Below are 15,725 nucleotides of genomic sequence, written 5' to 3'. Positions count from 1 at the left end.
ATGTATATAATCATAAGAAATGAATCTTTATGTGAAACTATGAAATGAAATGAAATGTCATAGTTACAACAGTGGACATTTTTTAACTACGCAAAAATATCACAAATCGTGACTGTTGAAATAAGTCTAAATCCGTACCTGTTGGATTATCTATGAGTGCTGTGTTACGTTTAGATATTACCACGTTTTTATGAGCGTTACAGCGATACGAAGAGGTGACCGCAAAATCGAGTCACTCTCGTACGAAGCTGCGCATGGCAAACAGGTAAGCCATATGTTACGTTGTTACTAAATCTAATATTAAAATAAAGTATAATAATCATATATATAAAATATACAGTGTGGTGTAGTTGAAAGAAACCTTCCACCATATCCGCAACCTTTACATTTTAACAATGACAATGAAACTAACAGTGGAATCTTAATAATCTAAAAAAATTGGAATTAATTCGTTGATGCAAAATTTTATGTCTCAGTGTGCGTATTAGGAAATTCGTGATTTCAAATGTAGCGATGTGAAAAAGTATCAAATTCGTTAAATTTTATTGTCCGCACACATTTCGAAAAAAATTATCAAGAATTTGGTTCGTGTATCAATATTAATAGTACGTTATGTAACAAGGGAATCAATTCGAAGATTATTCCCAAGAATCACCCGAGGAGATAATCGAATTTTATTTAAAAACACATCAACAATAATTGTCTTTAAATAACAATAGCTGTGTCTTCTTTCTCTTTCTCGCTTCTTCCCTCTCTTCCTCTCTTTTCAAACGTTATTAAAATCCAGTCCAACTTTACTTTGTACAAAAATTAACTTACGAAAATTTTCGACACGTTGATTGAGCAATTATACTCGATTCCCAAGTTTTAATACAAATAGTTTGATCTTACTAACGAAATTAATCACAAACTGACGTGCTAGGACATCGAAAGAGTTGATATTCGGCATCGTGACTAGTCACCCAATTAGGAGAATACTCACTTCTGGAAAAAAACTTTTTTCGCATAGGTGCTGAAAATTCGTAAAAAAAAAAAAAAAAAATGCCTACACTATTTTATACTAGTAAACGAGATGAGAAAATGTTTTACTCAAAAGTTTGAATTCGAAAAAAATTCAAAGGTCATTACTTAAAATTTGTTTACTGAACGCATCTACCAAATTTGAGATGTTTGTGTTGATTTTCGTAAGAGTGCATCGATTTTCAAAATTTCGATATGCCATAAAGCACCATGGTCAACGATAAAAGTTATAACAATAGAAAAAAAAAAACTTCAAAAATATTTTGCCAACATTTCCCCCACATTTCAACGATTAATAACGTGATGGGGACAGTGAAGCGGGGCGTTTTTCGTATCCACGAAAAAATCACAACAGTTACATTTTGAAATTTGTCATTTGAATATGGAATGGAAGAAAGTATTCTTGAATTTAGTTTAATATATTTTCGATGAGAATAAAATCAGTAATATCTGATAGTAATAAACGTGTGTACAAATCTACTGTGCTGTTACGTGAGAATTTCTATAATCGATACATCAAACTGAATTTGGCAAGCATCTTACTTTATTCCAATTCATTTCCGAGTGACACATTTTTTATACTCTTTTTGTTGGCTTTTCCACGGATAATGGGTAAAGAAAATAGACCTTCTGATTATCCAGATCACTTTACTATTCTTCAAATACAGAAAAACATGTCTCCCACGTATTCTCGAAAAAACCATTAGCCAATATCATAATTTTTATGACCAATGGTGTATGTTCCTTATATTGAAATCTTAGAAATTAATTAGTTGCCAGAAAAGATAATGCAGATATGTGAAATTTAGTGAACGCTTACAGTAAAATTCCCATTTATAAATTTCTATTTATAGGTAACAAACAATAGTTTTGTCTATTAAACGGTTCGTAATTCGTGGATAATCGAGTATGAAGATGTTTCCTCATAAATAATAGTGTATACACACATTTTTCAAATTCTTATCACCAGTATGAAAAAGTTTTTTTTTAGAGGTAAGTATCTCCTTAATCGACTAGACGTTCAACTATTGAACGCTGTGATTAACAGAATATCAATCGTCTTGGGCGGATAAACTGATTAATTTGTACAGTCCTAATTTGTACAGGTTTGTTTGCAAACACGTCGACTTGTTGAAGTATGAACATTGAATTGAAATCATCAAGGTTAAGGTGCTTATAAGGCCACGCTGTACACCTCGAAAACGCGGCGAGCCAAGACTTCTACATCGCTCAAGCGATCATGATGAAACTTGGGCGATTGACGCCATAATTTGCCAAAAGGTGGAGCAAATATTGAGTTTTTCAAAATTTGGAAAAAAATTTATAGATCAGTTATCACTCACCGAAATTGGATAAATTTTCTCAGTTGCACTAAATGGATCGAACTATCCGATAGAATGTCAAATTTTTCAAAAAGTCAAATATCGCTGCACTTTTTGCCAAAATAAAGCATCAATTGCCCAAGTTTCGTACCGATCGCTCGAACGGTATAGAAGCTTAGGCTCGCCACGTTTTCGAGGCGTACAACGTGACTTTGAAACACCTTAATCGTCTTGAGTAAATAAATGGGTTATTTGTTACAGCCCTGATTTGTACAGCTGTGTTTGCGAAACACGTCGGTTTGTTAAGTAATACTATACATGTTAAAGTATGCGCAAGCGTACAACTATTTTCATGCATATAAAACAAGGAATTTGAGCAAAAGGCTACTATTAAATCAGTCTTGGTTTCAGACAGTAATCTTGATCAGAATCTGTCATCAGAGTTCAGTTCGAGATACAGAAATTGTTCAAATTTTTTATAGGCGCCACAGAATCAAGGTGTTGTAATGGAAATCGTCCCCGGAAGAAATACACCTGTATCCCAACTGATTGTTCAATGGGCATTCACTGGGATCCGTTTTGCTTTGTCCAACGGGACAATGATTGGGTTTATCGCGTGTTTTGAACTTTTGATACTACTTTTGCGACCCGACATTGTTGACAAAGATAATAGAGTACGTATCGTTTCGATAGAGGAGATGCTGGGCAGTTATGACTTCGTAATAATCGGAGGAGGATCTGCAGGAGCCGTACTTGCTAACAGACTATCGGAAAATACAAATTGGACTGTGCTGCTGTTGGAGGCTGGGAATGATGAAGGAGTTATCTCTGATGTACCTTCGCTGACTGCATATCTTCAGCATACCGAAGTCGACTGGGGATTCAAAACTGAAAATTCATCGACCTATTGCAAAGGCATGGTCAACAATCAATGCAACTGGCCCAGAGGTAAAGTACTTGGAGGGAGCAGCGTCATCAATTATCTGATGTACGTTCGTGGCAATCGAAACGATTACGACCGATGGCAGGACTTAGGAAATCCCGGATGGGGATATGACGACGTTCTACCGTACTTCAAAAAAGCGGAAAACATCTCCATCCCTGAACTCCGCTCGTCTCCTTACCATGGGACCACTGGGTATTTGACTGTTGAACACGCAAGATACAAGCATCCGATTGCAAGCTATTTCCTCAATGCTAGTCTTGAAATGGGCTACTCTGATGTGGATACGAACGGAGAGACGCAGACTGGATTTATGTACCCGCAAGTAACTGCGAGAAATGGCCTCCGGTGCAGCTCAGCAAAAGCCTATCTGCGTTCCACAGCTGGAAGAGAAAACCTCCACGTGCGCACGAGTTCTTTGGTCACTAAGATTCTCGTGAATGAAAGCACAGAAACAGCTTACGGCGTTGAATTTATTCATGAAGATGTGACATACACCGTCCGTGGTGAAAATGAGGTTATACTGTCAGCAGGCACTATTCAATCGCCTCGCCTATTAATGCTCTCAGGAATCGGTCCTAAGGAACACCTGGAAGACGTCGGCATTCAGGTTATTCTGGATAGTCCAGGAGTCGGGCAAAATCTTCAGGATCATGTCGGAATTGGAGGACTCACCTATCTGATTGATCCTCCATATAATTCATCAACATCTACTCTTTCGGAAGCAGAACAATTCCTGGCTCAGGGAAACGGTGCACTGTATGATGTATCTTTCGGCGAAGTCATAGGTTTCACCACTTCCAGGTAATGTATCTGTATATCACTTTTACGCTTTTTTAAACTAATGCGTTTTTCTCCATCAGAACGTACGGGAATAAAAATTTCAAGTTTTGATTCCATCAAATTTTTATGGGTGATTATACCTCATAGAGGAGCTTTCACGATTTTTTTCGTTCATGTGCTCTTCGGATATGAATATTTTAAATTTTTCAGTCGAAAATTTACAACTTCTTGAAAAATTGCACATTTTTTTTTTTTTTAAGGTTTGTGTTTAACTGCAACTTAAGAAAGGAAATAAAACATACGATTTTCAACAATACAAATTCCACGATTTCGAGAGAACAAATTGTCGTCCAAAACATCGGTTTTTTACAAAAAAATGCCGTCGAATTTATCGTCGGGTCGCATTAAATTCTATTTTTTTTTTCTTCAGTTTGTTGACAGTAAAGTGAACATTAAAATTTTTCAGATCCAAGCCAATTTCAATTGACGTATTATTTAATTGCGGTACAATTTATAAGAAATACAAGATAAGCATATCAATATATTTAAGATCAGTGACGATATTCATCTACTAACAATAACATTGATGCCTATCTATTTGTCTATTTGTCCATGCATATTTTTCTCTAAATGATAAATTGAGCCATAAAAATATGTAATCATTGAAAATAAAGTAAAAAGGTATGTAATTTCAAAGTGGAAAATTTATTAAGAAAACGAACAAAGATTGAGAGTTTAAATGAGAATATGTGATTTTTTGTAATTGGTAACACTAGACGTGAAACAATTTTCGACTATTTTCGAGCCACCCTCTCCCACGGTAATTGAGACCTTGGAACATTTGAGTATTGTATATATAAATTTGCGTCCAAGCGGGCGTCATTTTGACATCTCGTATGCTTTCAGCTATGCTAACAGTTCCCTCGATTTTCCTGACCTCCAGTTTTTACTCTGCTCGTCGACGTTCAACCAAAACAGCGAACTTCTCAAGAGTGCGTTTGGTCTCGAAGATGATCTCTACGAAACCTTATTCTCGAGTATAATTGACAAGGATGCCTACAGTATAATACCACTTTTACTACATCCGAAGAGCAGAGGCTACATCAAGCTGAGAGATAATAATACCGCACAGCATCCAGTCATAGTTCCGAATTACTTTGACAACGCACAAGATTTAGAGATTTTGGTGAGCTAATAAATTTGGTCTCAAAAAAACACCGAGATTTCTGTTAAAATGTAACTTTCACAAGAGATCTAATTTTTCACAGGCAGAGGCAGCCGATTTCATTCAAAATTTCAGCCTCACGTCGACCATGCAGGCATTGAATGCAAGCATCAACTCTAACTTGATACCGGATTGTGCTCACTTGGAATTTCCATCTCACGACTATTGGCGCTGCTACGCACGGTTCTATTCATTAACGATTTATCACCCTACTTCCACATGTAAAATGGGCCCTGAAAATGATGAAATGGCTGTAGTGAACGAACGCCTCCAGGTTTACGGTATAAATGGTCTCCGTGTTGCGGACGCTTCTATAATGCCGAACATAGTGTCCGGTAATACCAATGCTGCAGTTATTATGATCGCAGAAAAGGCAGCTGATCTTATTAAGGAAGATTGGAATTGTCAGTAATCGAGCAAATGATTATCCAAAGTATCTTCAGCCGATAAAGAGACCAAATAAAAACATGTTCGTGTAAAAAGTTGTATGGTGTCGTTGATGATCACGCTGGGTTTACTGTGTGAATCTGTTCTTATAGTCAGAATCGACCCTACCGAGCATACCAAACCCTCGTCCCGTATCACCGAGTTTTATTTTTCTTAGCTGTGGACCTTTTTTTGTTCGCATCCCAAACCGCCGAATAAAGTAGCTTCGTCCAACAGATCGCGACATAACCTCACTCTTCGTTTTGCTTTTCAATGCCCATACCGGAAAAAATATTGCATGTGGCATGCCCGTAAACCGTTTTTTGGCTCGGATAATTTCAGTACTCGCTTCCGGCTCGTTTCCGGCTCGCCTTCAGCTCGTCTTGAAATCTTTATCCTTGCCAAAAAAACAGGTGGTTTACGGGCATGCCACATAAATAGCTATTTCGGTGCGAAATATATGTAAGTCCTCGCTAAAAAATGTCGAGCAGTTCGCAGTTCGTCAATGGAAAATAGCAATAATTATATAAAACCTAAGTACTAAAATGAGCGGTCGGTGTTTGAAAAAGGTTGAATATGCATTTGGATGTTTGATGCGGACTTTTTGTCGTTTTAAATTTGTGTTATATATATTTTTAAATCTTCGGATAAAAATTGCATTTCGGTTATCCGAAAATTTGATTATCTGAATTAGGCTTGATTCCAATTAATTCGAATAATCGAGGTTCTACTGCATGCAAATTCGATGTCTAAAAACGTATAATTCAACGTAATCGCTCATTCACTTGTAACGAGGAGTTCGTGTCGAAACTGTAAACATACGTAAAGTGGTTTGAGAGAAACCGGAAACAGACTCCGATGACAACGACAATGCGGTTTGTCCGTCGCCCTACATTGACGTTTAAATACTTTCCTGGTATTTTGAATCATACTTTTTTCTGGCGATTGAACATCGCATTGAAAAAATGATGCACAGAATATGTTTTTGAATTTTTTTCCATGCTCATGAGCAAATGACAAATCAGATACTGTCATGATGGATTCGACCACGTCCATCTAAACAAAGATTTCAACTACAATATGACCCGCGATACAAGTCCAGTCGGTGCACAGAGTCGGGCGTAAGAATTCGCAATACGACAGACTAAGAGGAAACTGTAAGATGGCCGATTGGGAGGAAGACTGTGCGGCTGGTCCGCCATTCAATCACGCGGAATGATTTCTCCGAACTTCGACCTCGATTTTACATCGGATCGAACGTTTACCCTAACACTCGCTGATGACGAGCATTGCTTGGAGAAGACGAGCAGCGGAAGAGCGTGCCATTTCCTGCCATGTTTACTGAGATCTTTGCGGTATTGCGGTGAAACTGCATTTGTGTTCCAAGTTCATCATATTATATCACCGGACGCTTGTATCGATGAAACGGCTTTCGTCGTTTGCGGCAAGATGCTCTCAATACAGTCAGTAGAGACCCGTTCGGCAGTTGAAGAACATGCGCAATTCAGCTTTCTAAACGACTAACGCGAAAGAAGGTGACAAAGCTTTTTCGACCTTCCAAGTTGGAAACAAGAAAGCTAGTTTTATTTCAAACTGAGACAGCTACTTCATATTCAAGGGTGCACAAGTCGGTCCTCGTTTGAAATCAGATCGCGATAGAGCCGAAGTTTCACGGCACATGAACGGACGTCATGGCGGGTAATCGACGAGCCCTGCTGGTGATGATAGTGTTACTATCTGGTTGTCTCGTTTTCGCTGACGCTGTTTCTGAAAATGAAGGTAAGTGAATATATTGAGGCACTGATCAAGGGGGTGGCCTAGTTGATTTCACAACGTTATCGTATATATCTCGGATTGACTATACCGAAGTCCAAGTATCTCGTAAAAGTCAAAAGTAATTTTAACAGTACACCACTGAGAAAAACCATAGCACATTGGGTTGTCTGAAACCTGAATGAACCGAACACCAGAGTTTGCACTCATGGACATCGGAAGGTTCGCGAACCTAAATTCAATCTCAATCAAGCAGCGAATCGAAGATCTCTCGCAGACGATCTCTCAAAACGTAACAGCGGTTCGGGTTGAGGGGTTTATGTACTGACGATTCAGTGACTTTTCACTGATTGATCACTGATTTCCGAGGGATACGTACAGATTTTTTCCAGTATTACACTTATAACTGGGAATTAGTAAATTTTTGCGACTGACTGGAATTTAGAGAGCATGAGAATAAACAAGTTTACATCACATATTTTTTCACGACTTATTTTTTCGTTAAATTGAAATACCAGCCTTGACGCAAAGAAGACGTGCTGGTTTACGTCGACATTTTTCTGCGATTGGGAGTTATGACCATTGGAGTTATTTTTTTGGAAATTCGTGACGGGAATGAAAACGCCTAAACTAAAGACAAAAAACAAAAAATTGATAAACCGGTAACATCATCCAAAAATTATGGTTTAAAAAAAACAATTGGAAAAATAAAAAATCCCAAGAGTCATTAACCAGACTGTCAGTCGGCGTGAAATGACTCACATACAGATAGTCCGTACAACTCCATTGTAATTTTTCTATATTTCACGTCCAGGTGAAGTAATAGTAGACGCGGAGTGGATCTTTACGAGAGTAGGAAATCCAGCAATTCTGATATGCGACGTGCTGGGATCTGTCTCTGACTACGGGTGGCGGAAAAACTGGGGGTATCCGGGAATCGAGGAGAACTTGAGGAATCTCACCGACACTTGGCGTTTTAACGAGACGCATTTGAGAACGAGTGTATATTTTACAAACATCTTGAAGAGAGACCTAGGAGCTTATGAATGCTGGGCAAGAGATCACAGGAACAAGAATATAAGAAAGCACAGTGTGATTCTCTCCAGCTCATTCAAGTCATTAACAGTCTTGTCCATTGTTGGTTTGGGTGCGAATAGGATTTGTATTCCATTGAGGTTTGCGCCTAATTTCTATGACAAACGGATTAGTGAGCTCCGCATACAATCCCTGGAAAACGGTTCACGCGAATGGCAGCTCGTGTCGAAAACGTCAAGAAACTCCTCAGACCTCCAACATGCCTCTATCTCTAGAGGATATAAACGGAACACCACTTACTGGTTCAAATTTACTTGGAGGGAAGAGAATAGGAAGGAAGCGGAAAAAGCTAATTTGTTCTTGAGGTGGACAACGACTCCAGAGGAAGGTACTCACGTATAAGAAATTTTGAAACAATTTACAATCATACTCTACAAGTCTAGAGTGAACCACTCTGGCTATGCAAATTTCTGAGAGCTATTAGATTCTGTAACATTTCGTTAGCGGAAAAAATTTTGCGACACGAGTGAAATCTTAGTGATCTATTCAACAATTTCCATTGTTCAATGAAACGCAAAATTTTTTATTCACTATAAAAAATATCTACCCGAGGCAAACAATTTCTTCAACTACAAGACTTTAGCGAATCCGAGGAATTCTTTCTCCGAGCATATTGTGAAAGATGTCTACTACATATTATTGCAATTAAATTTCTATACTTTTTGTCATTTTTCTCGGTGAATACCATGCAAAACCATTTGGTATTTGTTCAAGGTCTTTCACTAAGATTCATTTTTCATGCAGATCCTGTATACGTTCCGCGCGTTTGGGGTAAAGAAACGACCAACGATTCAATAACGATTGAATGGTCAACGCCGCCGCCAGAGATACAAAGTTGTTTTACCTACTACCAATTGACCATGTGGTACAGTGTGATATATGAAGAGATTTATAGCGTACCTATGTTAAACACTCAATACAAATTTGAGAGTCTGACTACTGCGATCTCTCACAAGTTTCGATTAGTTCTATGCATTGATGATGAATGTAAGAATATTCTTTACACCGGTCCCTGGTCGGAAGACATCATGCCAAAAGACAGAGGTATTGATGTATTACGTTAGCAAATATACGTTAACAAGAGTAAACATGATGAAACTTAAACTTACAGACCCGAAATTCACCCCGAAAGTTTCGGTAATCGAAACAGGCGTTGATTCAATATCGATCGCATGGAACGCACCTCCGGTGGACCTGCAGGATGGCATTTACTACTATAAATTAGCGTTAAGCAATACGCATTTCGAAAACCCTCCACTATATCTAAACAAGACCGACAATTCTTACACTTTCAAAAATCTTCTGCTGAACACGACTTATCTATTAAAAGTGGCTGCCTGCAGCGAATTCAAGACGCAATGCGGTAATTGGAGCGAGGAACTAAAAGCCTCTACATACATCACAGGTATAATGTGGAGAACTGAAAGAGTTTGAGTGGGAAAATGAATGGAACTCGACCTCATTCGGTTTCTTAAATATTTTCTGATCACGTATTCCTACAATCAAACCGGTAAGATGAATAATACTTTTTTGTCTTTCGCTCATCGCGAGCTGCCGAGTTCCAATCGCACTCCGTTCGCGTGTGCGAAACAATAATTGGACTTTTCACCGATTCTTCTACCCGAAGTCGGGACATATGAGCAAATGTATTCGCACGATGCGATGAACATATTATGGATTCAACAACGTAATCCGATTTTCAGATTCCAGAAATGGGGCACAAGATGAAATATTGCTGATCACGGGAGCAATTGCTATTCCACTTGTCATCGTCGTTGCAACTGTGCTCGCTTGCAAGATTCGCAGAAAGGTTTTATACCCTGATAAATCAAGTCTCGGCCTTAGTGCCACGTCGAATGGACTAATTGATGAACATGGGAAACGTTGTTGTACAGGCATTGAAGCGGAAGTCGATAAAAGCAAGACTGGAGTACTTCAAGTTCGGGGCCCCGATTTCTTTGGATCCAGACTTGGCTGTGAGCGATCAGGCTGAGTTACTGCCGTATAACAAGAAATGGGAATTTCCACGAAGTCTATTGAAACTTGGTAAGAACTTCCTGATTTCCTCTCCAGTAGTAATAATTCGTTTCGTCAAATCCTGTTTTGATGGATTCCATTCGGATTTCCCCATGCATCGTAGCCTCCCCTGGTAAGTTAATCTCACACTTATTTACGTGTTTCACAAATTTAAACAACTTTGATAATACGACCTGTTATGAAGACAGAAAAACGACGTCACGCAGTCGACCTGAAAATTCATATCACGATAAAATACCGAAGCTAAACCACCTATCGAAGCAGTCCACCGATCTTCACCCCCACCATCTTGAATTGTCCTTCTACGGGGGCTGTTGCCACACACGGTATCTGGATGAGTTTTTCGTGTATTAACAACAATCCAGTCAGTTTCAATCTCAAATAATTTTGCTTAATGTAAATTCTACGTATAATCGAACTTGTCAGTTTTTGTATCTGTCAAAATTGTAATTATTTGATAGAGGATGAAGCAGGGAAAAGTAGAGCGATAGACAAGATCACGGGGAACAGAACGAAAGTTAAAATAACCTATCCATTCTAGAATTTGAAACAAGAAACAAATCAATCGTAAACTCACTTACAAAAGGAAGCAAAGCAAACTCAGCCGCAGAATTGAATAAAACATTCGAATTTTTTTATTTCCATTTGACTGATGGGCAGTCCAAAAAAATGTATGGAACAAGCCGATGGTTATTCGAAGGAAATACCATTTATTCTTAATTGACCCTTAATTACTTCCAATCATCCTAGTATTGCTGTTAGTTGCTTCCGCATGATTTTCAAGTGAATCGCAAAAATCCAATGAGGGGCTTTTCGCGAGGCGAAGTGTAGTCGAATTCAATTGCATACGTCACCTAAGCTAATAGAGGTATGGAAAATCTGATGATTGGTATTAATCGCTCCTGCAGATCAAGGAACTCAATTTTCAACATCAGGGGTCAAGTAAAGTAGGACGGGGTTTCACAGTCAGTGGAAAATTTTTTTCTCCGGAATTTGAATTTTAAGTCAAAGTTTTTACGCAAACGTTTGAGGCTATTTGGACATGCTAATCCAACGTGAACCCTTCGTGCAATACCCACATGCTCAATCCTCAATTATCTCTCGAAAGTTGCGAAAAGAAAGATGTTTACTACAAAATGTCATTATTTCAAAACATCATAACTAATTATTAGCAATTTGTTGATGTCTTTATAAATAGAATAAATCATACGAGTTCCTTTCAAGTATACCCGTTAATTAGTGGTTCGGCATGCACACGTTTTACCTTTCAGAGGATGTACTGGGAAGCGGAGCGTTCGGTGTAGTGAGGATGGGACAAGCAAAAACGATCTGCTCACGCGAAACAGTCACGACAGTTGCCGTAAAGACGGTCCGACCGACGGCCAACCTGATCTGCATGAAGGCGCTTTATCGCGAACTCAGGATTCTCGTTTACCTCGGTCAACATCTGAATATCGTCAACCTTCTCGGCGCGTGTACCAAAAATATTGATTTGGGTGAGTAGGTGTACGTGATCGATGGGAAATGAGCCTGTCAACACGCAATACGTCCTCATGGACATCAACGCTCACGTATTTCATTGCATGTCGACAGGCGAACTCTTGGTCATCGTCGAATACTGCCGATACGGGAACTTACACGATTACTTGATACGACGCAGAGTCAACTTCGTCAATCAGTTGAATAATTCCGGAGAAAAAATCCACGTTTCGACTGCCCGTGAAGACGAGGTGAATGTCGATGACGTCGAGTAAGTAGTCCTCCAGGCCTACCTCAGTCACCTATAATGTAACCAACTAGATTGTAGCAATGTTACTTCGTCCATAACAATGAATGATTTGATGGATGCTAGTTCATAATCGATTGCAAAAAAATTCCCACCTTCAAGATCAGGATTTTCATCACTAATCACCGATTCGTGTCAGATAGGTATGGTGATTCGTTTCAAGATCAACGAGTCACCCTGACATTTGCCATTCGTCATAACTAGTTTGTAAAGAATTTCCCAGAACCAGCCATCACCCATCACTGTCGGCACTTCTACGCGTACGTGAATAGGAATCGTGGAAGAACAAGTTCATCGATACTCGTATTTCCCTTACATTTGTTGTCTTATCCTTGCAGGACGAACACGGATGGACATTCCGATGGCATTTTGACGACGGAAAACAATGCGAAGAACATTACTTCCACGACGACGGATGTGAGAGCAGACGACTGTTCCTCTAGTGACATTTCAAGGGAACTCACCCCGCCATTGAAGTATCCAGGTGATCAGACAGATTTCAACTCAAGGCAGATGTGCACGGGTGACTTGGTGTGTTGGGCCTGGCAGGTTTCGTGTGGCATGCAGTATCTCAGTGCAAAAAGGGTAGGAAGAAATTCAAAAGTATACTTTTTCTGTGTAAATGCAGTTTCGAATGCCGACGTAGTCCACACGTGGTCTCGTTCGCCAGCCTTTCTTCGTTACAGAATGACTGATATAAATCGTATTTCAGATAATACACGGTGACTTGGCGACGAGAAATATACTTCTTACCGATAACAATGTAGCGAAGATCTGTGACTTTGGTTTATCCAAGTCTCTTCGGGAAGAGGAGAATCAGAAAAACACCGAGAGTTGCCCTCTGCCTGTGAAGTGGATGGCCATCGAGTCGCTGAGAGATCGAGTATTTTCTACCAAATCGGACGTCTGGTCGTTCGGGGTCGTTCTATGGGAATTGTTCTCGTTGGCGAGAACTCCTTATCCTCTCATAAGACCTGAGGACATGTGCCAACGGCTAACCGAAGGCTATCGAATGGACAAACCGCAATACGCACCTGCGAGCATGTGAGTATCCACTCTTCATTTCACCATACACGCAACACCGAATAAATCCTCTCAGTTGGCCAAGTTTCGAGCCATCTTTCTTTGTCCGCATTTTAGTTACCAAATGATGCTTCGTTGCTGGAAAGTGGAGCCATCGGAACGACCTTCGTTCGAAAAGCTGACGGTTGACATATCCGAGCTGATTGAAGAGCACGTGAAAACGGTACGTTCAACGTCTTCCTAACGTTTCATCGTTTCCATAGTTAAGGGGGTGCCCTGATTGATTTCGCCGTTGACGTATGCATCTGCAAATATTGAAGCCATAAACTATACACAATTCCAAACAAAAACACTTCAACACACTTACTTTGACGCGGAAATGAAGAAATGACATGGATTCTACGAAATTGCAACATTAAATTTCTCGAATTTTTGCCATTTCCTTATTTATACGTCAAATGAAAATCGGTTGAACTGTTTCTGTTCGAAATTGCGTACAGAATGAGGCTGTTAGGTCATTTCCCGAGTTTGTGATAGGTGGATTTCGAAATGCAAAGATGTATTCGTCAACGTCAAAATCGACCAGGGCAATCCCTTAAAGTCAGCCGATAAGCCGGCGCGCGAATATTTCGAATAAAGCCACGCGTGCCGGGAAAGTGTAAATGCGAATAATTTGAAACTTCAAAATAACATCCTCATGCAGCGATCACTTCACCCTGGTCATATTCAGTCGCATTACATTCCAAATTAGATGTGACGTCGCGAAACTTATGACCCCCCCCCCCCCCCCCAGCCGCTATTGCCTTGTCTTATCACATGTTGTGGACCCCCTCTCGCCCCCTTTGGGTGTAACGTAATTAACGAATGCCCTCAAACGACGGCTTCAGCCATTTCGCGTCAAATGTGAAAAAAGTTTTCTTTTTAGTCAATAAAAATGCATAAAACGTTCCAAATTTTTCGGGAAAAATTGTTTTCGAAGAATTTTTAAAACCAAAAATACAAATTTTTCTCCTGTTCGGATTAGGATTCTGGTGAGCGTAAATTGATCAAGACGATGAGACCTAGTTGATTGTGAAGGGATATATGTTTACGAGTATAGCGCTAAGAATATAAAAATGGAAGTTTTATAAACGAGATCGATTTAAAAAATAAGACGATGGAGATTTTATTAATTAGTTTAACCTCAAATGTGAAAAAGGCTACATCAAGATGTAGTTGCATGAACTAGGTCCTCCGAAGAGGATGTAAATTGTACAAATCAAGAACTGCAGCTATAAGTTACTCTCTGATTCACGTCTGCAAAGCGAAGTGAACGCCGGTCGGACGAGAACTGGATTAACTGAATACTGCGGGGTCGCTTTTATAATCTGAAAGCACTCAGAAAACCGCCGGTAAAGTCAAGCTCTAGTAGGAAAGAAATCGGCGACCAACTTGGGGAAGTTCAGGGTCAATCCTTGTTAACGAACATTCGGACTATGCCAAATCCTCCATCACCATAAGCTGTAAAAAGCAATGCACATATAATCGACTGATTCTGTCCTCACTTAGTTTAATATTTCACGACGATGATGGCATGAAACACATTTCAGTATTACATGGAGTTGGGCAATCCGTACACCAAGATTTACGCTGATATTTGGAAACGCGAGAGAGAAACTGCAAAAGGAACAGAAGAATCGAGCACCCTCGAAGAAAATTAATAATAAAATCATTGTGATCATGAATAAAAATAATTGAATGTATATTTGTCGTTTCCTGTCCGGTTATATCACGATGCTGATCCTGAGCAAGCAAGTAGACAATATCGTCAAAGGTGGAGTTGCACGTAAAAATGAACCGAACACACTGAACTCACCTTCAATATTTCAACAAGTTTCAACTCTCACACCTCGTTTTTTTCGGGCCCTAAGTTTTGTCGCCACACATTCATTATCAAACGTAAGTTTAGTTTGTATAAATACACTCTTCAGGAGTAAGTTACCAGTTAGTATTACGTATGATAAAAGACAATGGAGTGATCATGACGATAACGTAACTGATGACCAGGCAAAGCCACACTTTTCATGCATGTGTGATACAAAAAGTATATATTTTGGACAAAACCCAGTCGGGTTGAACTAGGAAGTATTTTTCACTGTTTAAAATATTATTTTAATTTCACCTAAGTTTTCAAAATATTTTACAGTTAATCACTGTACCTATAAATAACTTTATTGTACTTAAATAAGTTTTAAACCTTACACGGAATGTAAACGCAAATATACAGAACAGTTACATCTCTAGTTGTTAAAA

The 15,725-nt window shown here is 39.2% G+C and overlaps 2 protein-coding genes across 4 annotated transcripts; both read left to right on the top strand.

The window, feature by feature from the left end:
- Positions 1-243: 243 nt before the first annotated feature.
- LOC124410240 (glucose dehydrogenase [FAD, quinone]-like) lies at positions 244-5,733 on the top strand. 3 transcript variants are annotated; one of them, XM_046888460.1, is made up of 4 exons: positions 244-310; positions 2,825-4,089; positions 4,975-5,254; positions 5,337-5,733. In XM_046888460.1, the coding sequence occupies exons 2-4, from the start codon at positions 2,849-2,851 to the stop codon at positions 5,703-5,705; spliced, it is 1,890 nt and encodes a 629-aa protein (XP_046744416.1). In that variant the 5' UTR covers positions 244-310; positions 2,825-2,848; the 3' UTR covers positions 5,706-5,733. The 3 variants fall into 3 exon arrangements, with proteins under 3 accessions (XP_046744416.1, XP_046744417.1, XP_046744415.1); XM_046888461.1 differs by lacking the exon at positions 244-310 and adding an exon at positions 370-477; XM_046888459.1 differs by lacking the exon at positions 244-310 and adding an exon at positions 411-584.
- A 1,668-nt stretch (positions 5,734-7,401) lies between these two features.
- On the top strand, positions 7,402-15,133 carry LOC124410153 (vascular endothelial growth factor receptor kdr-like; the record flags this gene model as incomplete). Its single annotated transcript, XM_046888317.1, has 12 exons — positions 7,402-7,498; positions 8,307-8,915; positions 9,332-9,631; positions 9,699-9,992; positions 10,291-10,397; positions 10,483-10,633; positions 11,896-12,120; positions 12,218-12,374; positions 12,749-12,995; positions 13,123-13,454; positions 13,551-13,656; positions 15,023-15,133. Coding segments are annotated over 12 exons (2,736 nt in total), but the record flags the coding sequence as incomplete, so codon positions are not given.
- Between the last annotated feature and the right edge of the window lie 592 nt (positions 15,134-15,725).

This window comes from Diprion similis, chromosome 9 (assembly GCF_021155765.1).
Source record: "Diprion similis isolate iyDipSimi1 chromosome 9, iyDipSimi1.1, whole genome shotgun sequence".
Classification (NCBI taxonomy): Eukaryota; Metazoa; Arthropoda; class Insecta; order Hymenoptera; family Diprionidae; genus Diprion; species Diprion similis.
This window is presented reverse-complemented; position numbering and strand designations above follow the sequence as displayed.

Bases quoted from the DNA above. Each gene is read 5' to 3' on its own strand.
- LOC124410240 (XM_046888460.1), top strand. From the start codon at position 2,849: ATGGAAATCGTCCCCGGAAGAAATACACCTGTATCCCAACTGATTGTT. The intron at 4,090-4,974 runs GTAATGTATCTG...GTATGCTTTCAG, and splicing joins ATAGGTTTCACCACTTCCAG to CTATGCTAACAGTTCCCTCG. The intron at 5,255-5,336 runs GTGAGCTAATAA...AATTTTTCACAG, and splicing joins CACAAGATTTAGAGATTTTG to GCAGAGGCAGCCGATTTCAT.